The sequence below is a fragment of the Rhamphochromis longiceps genome, linkage group LG16 (assembly GCF_057381845.1).
Source record: "Rhamphochromis longiceps isolate RC_006_pf linkage group LG16, R_longiceps_female_GT1.1, whole genome shotgun sequence".
Taxonomy (NCBI): domain Eukaryota; kingdom Metazoa; phylum Chordata; class Actinopteri; order Cichliformes; family Cichlidae; genus Rhamphochromis; species Rhamphochromis longiceps.
Window position 1 is genome coordinate 36209785 of NC_140572.1, and position 17645 is coordinate 36227429.

General features: G+C 39.2%; 1 protein-coding gene across 1 annotated transcript; it reads right to left on the reverse strand.

The window, feature by feature from the left end:
- Window positions 1-1384: 1384 nt before the first annotated feature.
- Window positions 1385-15650, reverse strand: LOC146651588 (protein mono-ADP-ribosyltransferase PARP15-like). Its single transcript, XM_085385059.1, is given in 12 exon segments — window positions 1385-2781; window positions 2783-2865; window positions 4250-4424; window positions 4699-5177; window positions 5273-5497; window positions 10359-10535; window positions 10767-10829; window positions 11038-11187; window positions 11285-11345; window positions 13280-13501; window positions 13635-13865; window positions 14171-15650. Coding segments are annotated over 12 exon segments (3336 nt in total). The 5' UTR covers window positions 15440-15650; the 3' UTR covers window positions 1385-2580.
- Between the last annotated feature and the right edge of the window lie 1995 nt (window positions 15651-17645).

The following is a 17645-nucleotide window of genomic DNA, read 5'->3' on the forward strand; positions in this document are numbered from 1 at the left end:
TAAAGGCTCATGAGTGACAAGGCCCCTAGAAAACAGCCGAAGAGTCAAACTGTCATTTTTAACACGCGCTGCTACCTAACAGTAGGACGGCTCCTTAAAAGGAAAATCTGGGCTTCAAAAGCAACAGGTAAGAAATTTACCTCATAGCGAAGTCCACATGAAAGAAACTGCTTGACTTTCCCGGTGTTAGTTAGCTTACTTCATTTCTAACAAAAAAATAATGTTTGGCTTGTTTTACCTAACATCAGTGCAGACAGACCATTTGTAAGCTTCTACGTACAAATTATCACTTACATACATTAGAACTGAAGAAGCTTCTCGGATGAGAGGTGAAACGTCTTCAAGCAACTTAAAGAAGTCCAGACGCTTTTCTTTGCAAGCTCCTTTGACTACGATGACCTGGATGACTGAGAACCTTCACAGACATATTAAGTAATGTTCTGGATTTATTTTCCACGCTGCCTGTTACAGGTGGTGAGAACTTTCAGTTAGCTCGTTTAAAACCTATTTGAGTTCCACTCGATCTTAGGACAGAGACGTATTTTAGTTGGCTATCCTTTGTTTGAAAATTGATATTCAAAGAGTGTTTTAAGTTATATTTCAGTACTGCCAATACTTAATATTAGAAATAAAAATGTTTAAGCATTAAAAAAATACCACAAATCTCACTTGTCTCATGTGTCTAATTTCGATATAGAAGTTACACATTAGGTCAAACCTGACAAATTTCTTTCACGGAGGTGGATAGTGGTTACTGACAAACAGGGCTTACATTTTAACTGTTATGAGATGCATTTATTATGATGAGAAATTAATTTCTGAAAATGTTATTTTATTTGTAATTTGGGCTACTGACAACTTGACAAAATTAAAAATCTGTCAACCCAGCATATAAGCAATTCTATACTTAATTCATGTTATACTAAAAGATGTGGGGGGTTTTCATACCTAGAAAATACACAAAATTTGTTATACAATTACCAGAAAATGTTTGTGTTCCTCTAACAGAAAGTGGTATTGATGTTATTTGTTTGAAAAGAATCACAGAATATGATGAACACTGTTATTGTCTTCCACAAGGAGACAGTATAGGGTGAAATTTAACTGAATGAATTTTTAAGTGAAACTACATGTATAAGAGTGTGCTGATGCTGTCATCCCAACCCTTATTTCACTAAAAACAACTTTCATCATGGTAAGGAAATGGGAAATGTATTACACTATCCATAGTTTGCACTAGATTTAATTTTAAAGGTTAGTTTAGTTTTAGCATATAAGGCCTTTCCATCTCCCCTGAGCAGAACAGTTCATCTCCTCTTGTAGGATGGGCAAGCATTCAAATGTTTGTCCAGAAGAAATGTTATGACTGACTGTGATCCTAATAAGCATTTTGGTACAGAGTTAAGGCAAGCAAGACCAAAAAAGTAAGTTTAAAGACAGATTTAGGACAGAGTGATAAACCTTTCCATGGATTCAGATGGATACACAGCTACACTCACAACATGTGACAAGTTAAAGCTGGATTAGTTTAATTCAATTCAGTTTTATTTATATAGCACCACATGGCAGCAGCAGTCACCTCAAGTTGCTTTGGAAGGTAAAGATCCTCCAGTGATACAATACTGAAGAGGTAAAGGCAGAAACAGAAGGTGTAGAGTTTAAAATAGGATTTTATTTCTTTTTAGTCTTTCTTTGATAACCTTAAACTGTATGTTTAATCAACACATACAAACACATAAAAAACACAAATCTTCTGTACTTAAAATAGAAGACAAAAAAAAACCTGTGTAGGGTTTGCCTAGGAGGCGAAAGGAGTAAAATAAAGTTGGACTTTGGGTGGAGTCCTCCATGCTTTTGAGTTTTTGTGTCTCAAGATCAGGGGCATCTATCTCCTCCTGTGACCATCTTATGTTTTATTGTTTTCTCTATTTTTCCTGTATTCCTGTAAAGCACCTCTCTGACAGCCAAACCCATCTGTTCTCTGGCTGGATTGTTAAATTTGTGATTGACATGACATTGACCAATCAGCTGAAAGGAAGAATAATCAGGTCAAAATTCGTAGTTGCAAGTTGAAACACACACAGCCAGGGAACTCAAGTGCAGAGTTTTACATGTAATTTTTTGCTTTGTCTGTAAACAAACCTTAACAAAAAAAAAGTGTAACGTGTAAATATTTTTTTACAAGCACACAAACTATCATCTATAGATGCACAAACACAAGATTTTCAGATATTTTGGTTTACAAGGTTACAAAACTCTGATGACCACAATTTGAGCCAATAAAAGGCTCAAATGATTTTGAACTGTGGACCATGCAGAGCTAGTCTAATAGAGTCAAAGAATAAATACATAGAGTTAAAAAGTAGCATAATGGGCTCACTTTTATGATGTAAGTTGATTATGTCTCATAATCTTGTTCACTGGCTCGCCTCTGTCAGTGCGCCTCAGGGCGGCTGTGGCTACACTGTAGCTTGCCATCACCAATGTGTGTGTGAATGGGTGGATGATTGTGTATAGTGTGAAGCGCTTTGGGGTCCTTAGGACCAAGTAAAGCGCTATACAAATACAGACCATTTACCATTACTTGAATGTAATCAAATACTCAGGACAAGCCTGGGTGTCATGGAAGACAACAAACATGGTGGGATTGGCAATGTTGTCCACAACACTGTCGTACAGGTCAGTGGATCCGAGTTTTTTTGCTGGTGGTGTAACCATGCCTTTCTGTCCAAGAGTGAAGTCACCAGTCAGAACTCGGCAGACGTACATAAACTTTTCCCCCGTTCTGATTTGGCTTGGAGTAGGTGTCACTGGCAGAATAACTAGCATTGACAGCAAAGTATGTGCCATTGCCATATAATGCAGCTGAAAATGAAGAGCAGCAGAAAGTCAACGGAAAAACGCTTTGACACGCTTTCTGTTATTCCTAGTAGTTGCACCAGTCTGAAAATCAAACACTAAATCCTCTCAAACTTCCATAACCTCACATTGTGGTTAACCTCACATTAAACTCACACTAACAGAGAGAGTAGAAAATATTAACATCCAGTCTTTTATGTCTGATACAAAAACAGAGTTTATTTCTGTGTGCTTCTGCTAATAGTAAATCAAATTAACTTGTAGTCAAAGACATAGAAATATGTTGCCAACCAATCATTATACATGATTCTGAATAAGAGAAATGGTATGAAGTGCTGTTGAATACACAACTGAAAGTTCATATGCGGTGTATTTATTGAAAAATTTTGTTAAGTATAATATGGAAAAGAAGAAGATGTAAGGAAATGCTTTCAACGAAATAACCACCGCCTTAGTTAAAAGAGACTGAAAGGTTGAAGATGGAGAGGATGATAGAGTGTGGCTGGATGTATGTAAATGACAGACAGGAGGAGAGAGAGAGGCGCAAATGGACAAAAGAGTATAAAGAAGGTGGCTCGGAAAATGCGGTAGTTTTTTCTCTCTCTGTCTTGTGATGAGCAGAAGACATCATCTGAAGATTCAGTCCTCGGTTTCCACAGATAGAAATTACAGCAAGTACACCGGAGGGGCAGCCACAACCCAAACACTGTGGACCCATATATTCGATTTTTGACTTTACTTGGTGGCCACAGCCATTTTCATCCTTTTAGCAAAACCCACTTCCATCTGTTCTTCCAAATTTGACCTCTGTTCCTTTCACCTAGATCTCCACTGAAGGCTGTTCCAGTCACCACTTTCTCCCCCTGAAGACAATATCAACCCTTTGATTTCCAGCCTGAAACCCATGATTCTGTCTGACACTCTCTTCCCCTCCACAACACTATTCACATTCTCTCCCTTCAAGATTATCCATACTCTGTTTCATTTCCTTTCAATATCATTGTAGCACAGCTTGAATCCACCTCCGGTGCTCCTGACCTTGCTTCCCTTCCGCCTGGTATCCTACACACAATATATATCTACCTTCCTTTTTGCCCATCATATCAGCCAGCTCTTTCCTTTTACCAGCCACAATCCCAGTACTTATAATCCCTATTCTGATCTCCGCATTCCCACCTTTTATTGTCTCTCACTGTCTTCTAAAATATTTATTTTCAGCATTGTTCCTTGTGCAAGTTTTCTCCACATTCTGTGTATTCCATTCTTTCTGTAGTCTAAAGCTGATTTTGAAAAAGTGTGTTTATGGCCAACTCTGTAACTCTCGGTAGCATTAAGATCAAACTGAAAACAATTGGCACACTGACACATCCCCCACCCACAAATATCTCACCATTCTTTCCTGCATAGCTCCTGTTGAACCCACGGTCATTAATATTTGGCACAGCTCTGTTGCAGGTACCATGGAAAAGACGTCTCTCGTTATTCTGATGACCATTTCTCAACTCCATCTCACGCTTCTTAATCTCTAGACTCTTCCACAATCCAGGGTTCTGGATCCGCTCAATCTGAGAGGAAGAAAAGTGCTTTTTTGAGTAGTCTGATGTAGATTTATGTTAACTGCTTTTATTGGCTTTCTTGTGAAACAAACTTTTTAAAAGATTTAAAAAAAAAATGTTTAACACTAACTTCATAATGGTTTGACTGCACAAAGACTTGAACAGATGCATGAAAATACATTTTCAATTTAAATCTAGAAATGATTAGTCAGTATCAATTTGATGATCCATTCACCAAAAACCTTTTGCTCTAATGATCTGAGTGATAAATAACAAATGTTACCTTTGTAACAAATCCACTGCATGAGGCCTGAAAATGTTTCAGGATTTCATCATATTCTGATGTCTTGGCTTGTACTGCAAAAGCCTGACATGTGGCCTCAGCTGGCATGCGTTCCCACTGCTCAGGAATACCCTCTCTTTTCCTGGTTAGCATCATATTGATCTCAGAGGTAGCTTTAAGCACATCATTGCTCAGTCCTTCAATAGTGAGCTTGACTTTACTGTTTTCTATTTTTATGCTTATACCCATGGTCTTCTCCATGTCATCAATTTTCTGGTGGTCTGCATCACAGAGTTTACCAATGGCTTCGTCCTCAATTGTGGTTGTCTCAGGCTCTTGAAACAATAGTTTCTTGGCTATATCTACATCAGCCTGAGTGACACCACAAATATGGAAGCAAGTGGCATCAGCTTCCTGACCTTCAGCTGTGCAGTCTTTCTCTTTCTTTGGTTTTTCAGTATTTCCATCAGTAAACATTCCTGAAAAACCACATTTCAAAACCATTAGAAGTTAAGGTTCAACATTGACTGGAGACAGCAGAACAGTGCTGGATTTTTCTTCTACATATTTTTACCTTGGACTTTGCCAATACCTCCCCAGGTTCCCTGTCCTTTATCCTTAGGATTAGGATCAGTAGCTTCTCTCTGTTCCAGGCTGCTGTGGAAATCTTTTAGCATAGCTTTCTGGAAAATAACTATGCGGATTGTGGTCAGGGGACCGGAAGAGTTTTGGCTCATCACATCAATCACTGCATCCAACATGGCATCTGCTACTAGTCTTGCGTTTACATTACCTTGACCTAAAAATATTATAATACTATTATTATAATTTGAAGAACTGATTTGTACATGCTATTTATGTGTAGTCTCAGGTTTTGTTAGTAAACTTTCCAGAGCATCAGTCTTCTGTAAGTTGATTCAAGTTACACAGAAGGAGGTTTAGTAGTTATGCAGTCTGATAATCATGAGGTGTACAGGGAGTGCAGAATTATTAGGCAACTTCCTTTCCTTTGGCAAAATGGGTCAAAAGAAGGACTTGACAGGCTCAGAAAAGTCAAAAATAGTGAGATATCTTGCAGAGGGATGCAGCAGTCTCAAAATTGCAAAGCTTCTGAAGCGTGATCATCGAACAATCAAGCGTTTCATTCAAAATAGTCAACAGGGTCGCAAGAAGCGTGTGGAAAAACCAAGGCGCAAAATAACTGCCCATGAACTGAGAAAAGTCAAGCGTGCAGCTGCCAAGATGCCACTTGCCACCAGTTTGGCCATATTTCAGAGCTGCAACATCACTGGAGTGCCCAAAAGCACAAGGTGTGCAATACTCAGAGACATGGCCAAGGTAAGAAAGGCTGAAAGACGACCACCACTGAACAAGACACACAAGCTGAAGTGTCAAGACTGGGCCAAGAAATATCTCAAGACTGGTTTTTCTAAGGTTTTATGGACTGATGAAATGAGAGTGAGTCTTGATGGGCCAGATGGATGGGCCCGTGGCTGGATTGGTAATGGGCAGAGAGCTCCACTCCGACTCAGACGCCAGCAAGGTGGAGGTGGAGTACTGGTTTGGGCTGGTATCATCAAAGATGAGCTTGTGGGGCCTTTTCGGGTTGAGGATGGAGTCAAGCTCAACTCCCAGTCCTACTGCCAGTTTCTGGAAGACACCTTCTTCAAGCAGTGGTACAGAAGGAAGTCTGCATCCTTCAAGAAAAACATGATTTTCATGCAGGACAATGCTCCATCACACGCGTCCAAGTACTCCGCAGCGTGGCTGCAAGAAAGGGTATAAAAGAAGAAAAACTAATGACATGGCCTCCTTGTTCACCTGATCTGAACCCCATTGAGAACCTGTGGTCCATCATCAAATGTGAGATTTACAAGGAGGGAAAACAGTACACCTCTCTGAACAGTGTCTGGGAGGCTGTGGTTGCTGCTGCACGCAATGTTGATGGTGAACAGATCAAAACACTGACAGAATCCATGGATGGCAGGCTTTTGAGTGTCCTTGCAAAGAAAGGTGGCTATATTGGTCGCTGATTTGTTTTTGTTTTGTTTTTGAATGTCAGAAATGTCTATTTGTGAATGTGGAGATGTTATATTGGTTTCACTGGTAAAAATAAATAATTGAAATGGGTATATATTTGTTTTTTGTTAAGTTGCCTAATAATTATGCACAGTAATAGTCACCTGCACACACAGATATCCCCCTAAAATAGCTAAAACTAAAAACAAACTAAAAACTACTTCCAAAAACATTCAGCTTTGATATTAATGAGTTTTTTGGGTTCATTGAGAACATGGTTGTTGTTCAATAATAAAATTATTCCTCAAAAATACAACTTGCCTAATAATTCTGCACTCCCTGTATAGGCCAGCAAGTGTCTCTTCTAAGAAGATTAGATGTCAGAATATTATTTTTACAGTAGAAGTTATTAGAGTTTAATTTAGCTAATCGAGTATTTTATTGAAACATTAATTTTATGTACACTGTTTTTGTTTGTTTGTTTTGTTTTTTAATGGAATTTTCCATAAATGGTGATGTTCAACTTATAAATCCCAAAATTCACTATGTGGTTAATAATAATTAAAAAATCTATTTAAAAAAATCAACACAGAAAATTGCCTCATTTCAAAAATGATAAGTTGCACTTTATGTCCATACTTTGTTTGTCATTATGGACCTAAGGCACTTGCGTACATAATGAGTCTCATTGTTTACTGGATGAACCAGAGTGACAAGTTCAGCTCTGTCAGAATGCTTTAGCTATTCTTACGGAAGCGTAAAACCTGCCTTTGGATGTTTTACTTATTTTGCCAATGCCCAGCCTCATGCTCTCTACCTTAAAAGATAAACAATTCAGTTTGTAGTGCATTTTTTGTAAATCTGAGCACACTGCAAAACCTTTTAACTGGCCAAGGGGAGTTTTACACTTTTTTGTTTCATCAGAAAGGTTAAGAGGTGTTATGGGGGGGGGTCATGACCCAGGTCACCCGTCATGGAGGTGCTGTGTTTCAGGCAGAGAGGACCCAAATGCATACACTAAAATAACTAAAATGTACAAAGCTTAAACTTAAAAAATCTTCTTAATGCAGGGGTGGGGAACTCAAGGCCTCAAGGGCTGTTGTCCTGCAAGTTTTAGATATCACCCTGGGCCACCACACCTGAATCAAATGATTAGTTCATAACTAGGCCACTGGACAACTTGACTAATGGACTAATTTAGCCATTTAAATCAGCCGTGTTGGATCAAGGACACATCTAAAACCTGCAGGACACCGGCCCTCGAGGCCTGGAGCTACCCCACCCCTGTCTTAATGCAAAGGAAAGAATAATAATTCCACACAAAACTCAAAACACTGTGACATCACCCAATTAAAGTTTGTATGGTTCTGAAAAAGAAAGTCTAACAAGAATACCCACCACCACGACTACTACTATTGTTATCCATCATGAGCATACATCTGAGAAGGTGTCGAAACCAGAGACTGAGGCTACGTCCATACATACACGGGTATTTTTGAAAATTGAATTTTTCCATTTTTGTTTTTTTTTAAAAACCTGTCCAGATGTAAACGCCAAAAACACAGTCAAACACTGTCAAGAACATGTGAAATCCTAGCCGTGCAGAAATTTTGGCCAATCGGAATTCTAGAAGCCTGGGAAGGAAAGAGTAAACACAGTTTATACAGTACTTAAAGTGTTTGTGTTTTTCTGTGAAGGCAGCTAATTTTCAAGTGCCTTCATCATTTCAAATGTTAATAATTAAAGACAGTATTTTGGCTGTTATGTAGACTCACAACTTAGGAATGAACAAAATGCATACAGCATACATAAATGTAATTAAAAAAATTAATTTATTCAGAACTGACATCATGATTTAGGTTGTGAGAGCCTCTGTGTTGAATGGAGAAGTTCACTCTGATGCCTCCATCTTTCTAAATGGAGGGACATTAACTGTGTGTGTACATGTAAGCGTTTAAAACTACAGTTATTTCCTCTAGTTTCCTACAAGTGAGTAGAGAAACAACAGAATTATAGTAGAGGGCATCAGCAAGAATCCAAAAAGATTAACTGTAACCAAATCCATCCATCCATTCTATCCATTTTCTTCTCCGAGCCAGGTCACAGGGGCAGCAGCCTAAGCAGAGAAGCCCAGACCTCCCTGTGCTCAGCCAACTCCTCCAGCTTGTCTGGGGGAACATCAAAGCGTTCCCAGGCCAGCTGAGAGATATAATCCCTCCAGCGTGTCTTGGGCCTGCCTCAGGCAAACCTCCTGGCGAGACATGCCTGTAACACCTAACCCAGGATGCGCCCAGGAAGAATCCTTTTTTAAATGCCTGAACCACTTCAACTACCTCCTTTCTATGTGAAGGAGAACCAACCCTACTCTGAGCCCCTCCCAGGTGGCTGAACTCCTCACCCCATCTCTAAGGGAGAGAACAGTCACCATTCAAAGAAAGCAAATTTCCACCACCTTTATCCGTGATCTCGTTCTTTTGGTCACTACCCAGTGCTCATGACTGATCCAATGTTCTGCAAACAGGACGAAAAACCACATCCGAGGTTCGACTGATGGACAGCCTCCTTTCCAGCACCCTGTCATAGACTTACCCAGACTGAGAAGCGTGAGTCCCCTATAGTTGGAGCACATACTCCAGTCCCCCTTCTTGAAGATAGCCACTACCCCAATGTGCCAATCCAGAGGTATCGCTTCAGATTTCTATTCAACAATGTAGAGGCAAGTCAACCAAGGAAGCCCTAAAGCATCCTTCAGGAATTTGGGGTTAACCTCGTCGACCCCAGGGGCTGCTAGAAGGAGTTGTTTAACTGACTTGGTGACCTCACCCTCAGTGATGGATGACTCATTCCCTCATCCCCACACTCTGCTGAAAGATGTGTCAGTGGGATCCTGAGTTGCCAGAATTGCCTTGAGGCAGTCTTACAGTCTTTTTCACCTGCCTCACTGAACTCCTCAAACACCAGCGTTTTTCCAGCCACTGCCAAAGCCTCTAAAGTCCTTGTTAAATCCTGCACTTGACAATGACATGTGCAATTGTCTTGAAGTTAGCCTATACTGTTGTTCGCCACATCCCCATCAAACTCCTGATGAAGAGTGTTACGGTCCCATTGATCTTGTATTGTTCTAGGCATTCCAAGAGCCATGTGTGAGGCCATGAGCTGTAGTCTTTCTTTTAGTTAACACAGGCAGTGCACAGACTGGTCAGTCTGGTCTTACAGTTTTGAGTTGCTATCAGTGAAACGTTTGCTTCATGTGTAAACATACTATTTGTCCACAATTATACTTTCTGCTGACAATAGTTTTTCAGTTCAGAAGTTCCTTCAGCTGCATGTATGGTGTTGGTGTTTAAAGCTTTGACAGTAAGTAAAGATCCGGCTTAGACTGTGTGCAAATTTGACATAAAGTTAACTAGTGCAAATTCATGTCCAGTTTTAAGATCACGCATTAATACTTATAGAGTAATTGTTTTAATTGCTATTGTGCAGAGAATTGATTGGTCAGTAGGAGGTGATTTCATGTCTGTTGATCTCTAATCTGAAGCATAACCTCTTTCATAATACAAGTCTCTGGTTTGGGCTTAACGTATCTATGGTATGTAGATTTCCCATATCATGAACTTCTGACATACATGAACAAATCTCACCTGTGCCAATTGCAGGAAATGATACAGAGGTGTAGGAGCTTTTCACACACATCTGAAGTGCATCTTTCACAATCTTGTTGATTTTTACTGGGTCAGAATCTCCAACCACGTGAAGGATCTTCTTACACTTTAGGTTACCTGGCTGAGTCATTATCATGCCTGGATTGGACTTGGCACCTAAATGTGGAGATCGTGGATCTTTATGTCTTTTACCCTTAATGACCATGAGGATGCTTATTTAGGCCATATTTCCTTTATTGGCAATCTTAGAGTATGATTACAAAAATGGGCTTTATATTAAGTCAGCTTCATTTTTATTGTTGAAAAAAACCCAAACTGTTATACTGTAGGTTGAGTCTACTCTGAGTTACAGTGTCATAAAATCTAAAAGTTAAAGTGATTTCTTACCGAAGTTATGGCATTCCACTTCAACAGCCTTACCAGCTGCGTCTAGAATAGCTTTAGAGACTCCTGGATAAAGTGGAAAAATTATACACATAATAAAAATTAAAGATAATGATTACTGTATTCATCTTTTGTGTAATTTAATACTTAATTTAATAAGATGCTTAATTCTTCTGTTGACTGCTATGTCCACTGTGCAGTAGTGAGGAGAGAATTACATATAACTATAAATATTTTTCAGAACTTGAATATTCCACTTTTTTCTATGATTTACCTGACTTAAGTGAAAAGCTTTCATTGGACGAGTTGACAATGATATCAGTTATCTCCTTGGTTATGTCTCTTGTGACTACCTGTATAGTCACATTTCCCATTTTTGTCTCATGCATATCTGAGGTCGAGGTGAGCTTAGAGAAGGGGCCTCCTGGCATCAACAATTGAAAAAAAACAACAACATTTGAAATGTTTGCAAAAGTTGTGATAAAAAAAAATTAAAAACAAACAATATTATGTGCATTCACCTTTTGTTGAACGTGAATCGCCTGAGGCATTTGGAAACTTCTTAAATTCCTGACTGAAATCCTGCAAAAATAAAACCAAATTCTACAACTGAAAAAATTCACTAATATTTAAACCAAGATAGAAGTTAAACGATGCAATATACCAAGCACCAGCCTGCAGAGTTTAAAAACAAAGTTCACACAGAATTCAATTTCGTAAAAGGCCACTTGAGGCCCATCTCTGTGCTGGAGGTCAGAGAACACTTGCAAGACTACTCTGAGGTGGTATGAAGGCAACAATGACTCAACCACTCGTTGCAAACATGTATGCAGAAAAACATCTATGAAAGCACAACACATCTGAAGTAGATGAGGTACAGCAACAGAAGACCACAGTGGGGACCACACCTGCCAGCTAAGAACAGGAAACTGAGACTAAAATTCACACAGGCTCACCAACACTGGACAACAGAAGACTGGAAAAATACTTTGTACCAGTGGCCTCCACAGACCTCAATCCGGCAGAGCACTCTTGGTACGTACTTGAAAGGGAATTTGGGATAAGCAGCTAATAAATCTGCAGCAATGAAAATTAAATTAAATGGTAAATGGTAAATGGCCTGTATTTATATAGCGCTTTACTAGTCCCTAAGGACCCCAAAGCGCTTTACATTTCCAGTCATCCACCCATTCACACACTGGAGGAGTGTGATCCTCCTATAGTTGGAGCACATGCGTTTGGCGCATAGGCACAGACAACAGTCAGGAACCCTTCCCTGACCCGAAGGTGCAGAGAACAAACCCTGTCATCCACTGGGGAAAACTAATGTACAGACAGCAAACTTTGGGATACTAAGATACCCACCCCAGGCTACCGCCTCTCACCTTGGATAACTACAGCCAAACTATATCTAGCCGGTACTTCCTGACCTCACGCACTACCTCGGGCTCCTTTCCCATCAGAGAGGTGATGTTCCATGCCCCAAATGCTAATTTTGGTAGTTAGGGATGGGTTTGCTGGGGTCGCCACCCCTGGCTGCTGCTTAGCACACACTGCACCGCCTCTTGTGGGTGGTAGGCCTACAGCAGGCTAGTTCCATGTCGCATTTTTGGGCTGTGCACGGCTGGGATCCATACGCTAAGGCTCAGTCATCAGGCACTCGCCCTCAGGCACCCTCTCAAGCTCCAGGGTGGGGCTCCTGTAAACCTATCCCAGGCAGAGTAAACTGTTCCCTTGATTTTGTTCTCATTGTAGTTTTTAAATCGCTCTTTGTCTGGTCCCTCACCCAGGATCAGTTTGTCATGGGAGGACCTACTGACAAGATAGCCTCTGGGATACCTGGAACATACAAACTCCTCTACTATGATAAGATAGTGATTCAAGAGGGGGGCATTAAATTATACATCTAAAACACAAGAAACACAAGAAAGAAACAAATATATAATTATATCATTTATATATGTTTATATATGTTATTACATCATTATTACATCTGCTGTTATATCAGTATGGAACAGAATCTCTGAGGAATCTTTCTAGCACCTTGTTGAATCTATGCCCAGAGGAAGATTCCCACCACTTCTTCCTTTCTCGTCCGCTTGTCCAATTTTCTCAGATTTTTTTAAGGACAAACTGCGCCCAATGCAAGTTTTCTGCTTGAATATCATTGTGAAAAATCCTTTTTTTTATGTCTGTCTAACTGTATTATCTGTGATATTTTATGTAGAGTCAGGCAAAGAAATGGGAACAAACATGCCTGACAGGCATGACATACTTAAAGAAAAATAATTGTATTCACATCTTTACTAATACGTGAATACAAAACTGGTTCAACCCATGAGTTTGTTATGCTTGCATGATTCATAGGTCAGTGCAAAGTGCCAAGAGAAACAAAACAAAACAAAAAATCCTCTGAAAATGGTCTGAAAATAAATTAAAAGGCAGCCAATGTCCAAAGAAAAACTTGACTTGCTGTTTATTTAAATATGACATATTAAGGTGCAAGCTTTCCTTACCTGAATACACTGTGTATCAACTGGGTAAAGTACAATCACAACCATCTTCAGGTGCTTGGGGTGTCTCATTTTGCTAAATTCTAAGATTGTATCCAACATCAAAGAAGCTACGACAGCTGTTGGGAAACACAGGTCTCCAGTGCTAATTGCAGGCAAGGATATGGAGGTTAGATTATTATTCTCTGCCATGTCTAAACAATCCAAAAAGAGTCCTTGCAAACACTGTAAGGCAACAAATAAATACTATTTAATAATATTAAAGATAATGACATTTAGTTTCAGGAATATGCATATGTCATCAATTTTAGACTGTGATGATTATTAAAAATGTATTATATATGATGAAATACATTACCTCTTCAGATGTGCCTTGTCCATTATCCCAGTAAGGTGCAATTAAGTGAAAAACTTTTTTGCTGTTTAGTTGGCAGCCCTCAGTAACAATGATCTCACCAACATTTCCAGCAGCACCCTGTGCATTTATTGACTGCTGAAGTTTGGGTCCAGCTGCACGCAAGATGGCTTTTGAAACTTCACCACTGTTCAGGTTGAGGTTTGGAGGCACACTGTTCACAATCACCTCTGTCTAAAAAGTTATGAAAGTGATCAGTCGTCAGTTCAGCAGTGCAAATAACTATTATAAACAAGAAAACAAAAAATAATAATAAAAGAAGACACAGTGAACCCCTTTACTAAAAAGATAATTTATAATAATAATTTATACAATTTAAATAATTATTATATAATAATTTATATAATAATTTAAAGCTTGATAGGGTGAGTAGTCAATGCTACATACATACTCTTGCAGTCTGTCATCTTGTGGTAAGAAAAGTTCTGTCTTAAGAGAACTATCTAATCTGAATTAAGTATAATAAAAATCCAAATTACCATGGCAGCCTCTATATTTCCCTTTGTAAGAACAATGTCCAGGCCTTCATTTGTCTGCACATGATACAAGTACAGGTCCAATCCAGTAGGCTGAAAAACTGGTGGCTTGTGAGCTTTGGGAGGAGGAGTTTGTTGAGAATGAGTGACACCGTGGTTTCCAAACTCCTGCCTGACGGCAGCCACTATATCCTGAACAGCAGTGTCATCATTGTCTTGTCCACCACCTGGCTTATTAACTAGTTGAACCAGGCAACCAGTTTTAGTTTTGATTGAGGAAACATACAGTGTTTCATTTTCCTGGAAGAGCTTCTTCACTCCAGACATGCAGACATTCAGACTGTCAAAGACTACAGCAGAGACGGCACCTTCAACCACAGTCTTGCAATGTGTCACATTCACTCTGGATCCACTCAGACAGATGGCCTCATTTCTGTAGGACACTCTCACCTTGTCTTTCACTTTCTCCATCCAAGATGTGTTAAAACCTTCCAAGTATTCAACGACAGCATTAGCTTTGACCACAACAGTTTCTTCTATGTGAGCGTTCTGTGTTAAGAAGTCACCAAGCTGATGCTGAACCTTTATGGCACTATCCTTGTAGCCTGACACCACGACTTGTTGAGCAGTTGTGTTGATTCGAGTTCTGCATGGCTTACTGTTAGCCTGCTCTAAGTGACTGACCAGCTGCTGCCACTCTGGCTTCTTCAGGACATTACTGTCTTCAACATTAATGTACTGAGTTGTTAACAGCTGTCCTAGATGGTCCTGAGCATGAGACAGATCTGTGTCAGAAACAGCAAGGAGCTGCACCCTGTTTCCACTGATTTCAAACGCTGCGTTTATTCGATGAGATGTGAGGAGAGCATCTGTAAGCTCCTTTTGTTGCTCATCCTTCAACAGTTCAAGCACATCTTTATCTACTTCCAGATTCTGTCGTTTTACTGTAAGTACTGCATCTAATATAACATTGATTGCTGCATTAATCTCTTCCCCTAAACCAGTTATTTTCAGATTAGGACTCTCTGGTGACAACTTGACCTCTGGATACACAAGTAGAAGGTTGTCCAAAAGCCCATTTTGATGCAGGAGATGGAAAACTGATGGTGACACTTCGATCTCTACAGTTTTACTTGTTTTCTCCCTGTGGATTTTGTTTATAATTTCAGAAAGAGATTTCTCCAGTCTGTCGACATCACTAACAGGACCAGCCACTGATAAAGCACCACTGTCTTTATCAGGTACTACAATCACATTTTCATTCAGTAACATCTCTCTGATCTTTTCCTCAGACTCTTTCCATGCATCTGAATCTGGACAGAACTTCACAGATTTGAACTTTGACACAGATTTTTTTAAACACTAACTTCACAGTATCAGTCCATTCTTTGATGATGGCTTTGGCATCCTTTTGCTTTAGTAAAGAAGATACAGGACTCAAGGTCACAGTGGTTTGGCCGAGGTTTACGATGCAGAAGTGTTTGTCCATTTCACTGCAAATGGTCTCTGCTGCTGATTTATTTTGAGCTAGGTATCTGAGGACAGCACTGTCAATGGGCTCTGAGATGGCAGCGGGAAGTTTTATTGACGCCTTGCCCTTAAATGACCTTCTTAAACTTTTTAAAACAGAAAACTGATTAACTCTGGCCTCGTCATTCTTTATGGAATTCTTCGTCTTTATGTTTTTAACAGCTGTAATGAAAAAAATACAAACATGTAAAACAATTTAGATATGTAAGACCTTTTGTTTCTATTTACCCAGCTCAACAGCATGCATCAGCTATCACTAACAATTGCAATGTCAAGACACAATTTCTGTGAAACGATGACAACATACTCTAACCTGATAAAACAGAGGGGTTAGACAAATGAATAGAACTGACAAATTCATATTTTAGACAAAAGTTCGTATTTGAGTTGAGGAGTGATTCCTCGATTCAAAATTACAGCAGGAAAATGTTTCATGTACCCAGACATGCTTAATCAGAGAAAAAACACCTTAAATACCAGTTAGAGATTTGTAGAAGTTTTTGACAAACACATGGTTGTAAAAAAATATTATGTAGAAACTAAATACCTTCATTACATATATAGCATGCATGGCATAAGACTGAGGTGTTGTTTTTATTCAGTACTTACATTTCGTGTTGTCTTTATCCAATGGGAATTCCTGTGTGGAACAAAAAAAAATATAAATGTATTCACCATTTTTTTATTATACTGAAATCTTGTGTGACCAGACTATAAATAGCTGTTGGTCTTTAAAGAAATATAATGGAAAAAATATTTAATTATACTTAATTTGTGTAAAGCAGAATAAAACAAAAGACACAGTAATGGGTTTTTTTGTTTGCAATATTCCTATAGCAGAAAGAGAGAACAGCTTTGAGTTCACGGTAAGTCATGTGACCTTTAGAACCGGATAAACAGCTCAAAACCGAGACACAGATCGTTGTTTACTATAAACTAATCCTAAGTTCGAAGTCTGGGGAGGAGGTTCAACAACTTCCACCCACAAATAGTGTAACATTACTATATTTTACTTTAGCATATTTATATTGGCAAGGGCATACAAAACTATTCTTGGTATGCAGATCTCCCTTGACTACACCGGCCTATCATAAATAATACCTGTGATGATTTCGCTTCAGTGGGTAAACGAACCGTCAGCTTCAAAACGCCCTTTTCCAAGCTGATCTGATGAGACTCTTTCGCCAGAACATTCCTCTGATCTGTGACACGAGAGAGAGAAAAAATCTGCAGTAAAGAACTCCACTGATAATACGGCGTAGAAGCTATTATTAGTAGTAGTATTATTTTCAGTTTACTTCATGGAGCCAAACTTACCCTCCTCTCTCGTGAAGTGCAGTTTCGCTGTCCTGCTGCCATTTTCATACTCAATCTCACAGTCGCCACCGACAGTACGAAAGTACTGCAGTAACTTTGTTTCTAAATTGGGTATGTTGGTTTCTTCGAATCCAACAAGCAGAGGATACGAGTGTGCCTCGGCCATCGTTAGAGGCCGGGAAGACGCACAAAGAAGAATAAAGTCTTTCACTTTCTGCTTCACTTGGTAGACTGCATGTAGGACTGGTTCCTCCCATGGTGGAAACTAAAAAAAAAACAAACTCTGCGAGTATCAGTGTTAGACAGGTTGAAATGCATTTAACAAACAAACAAACAAACAAACAAACAAAACGATTTTAATGTTTAACATACTGTTTATATTGGCGGTATTATTAGAAAAATTAACTTGCCCATTTATGAAAAAAAAAAACAAACAAAACTTTGACTAGACAGACGAGCAAATTTCCCAAAATGTTGGGAAAAAACTGAAAAGAAAAGAAAAAAAAAAAAAACATTTGAGAAAAACACATTGCAGATTCAAGATGCAGCATGTTTACGAGGAAAAACTGAAATCATCAACAACGACTGCAAAAAATATGCAACAAATATGCTTCCACAACCTGAAGACAAT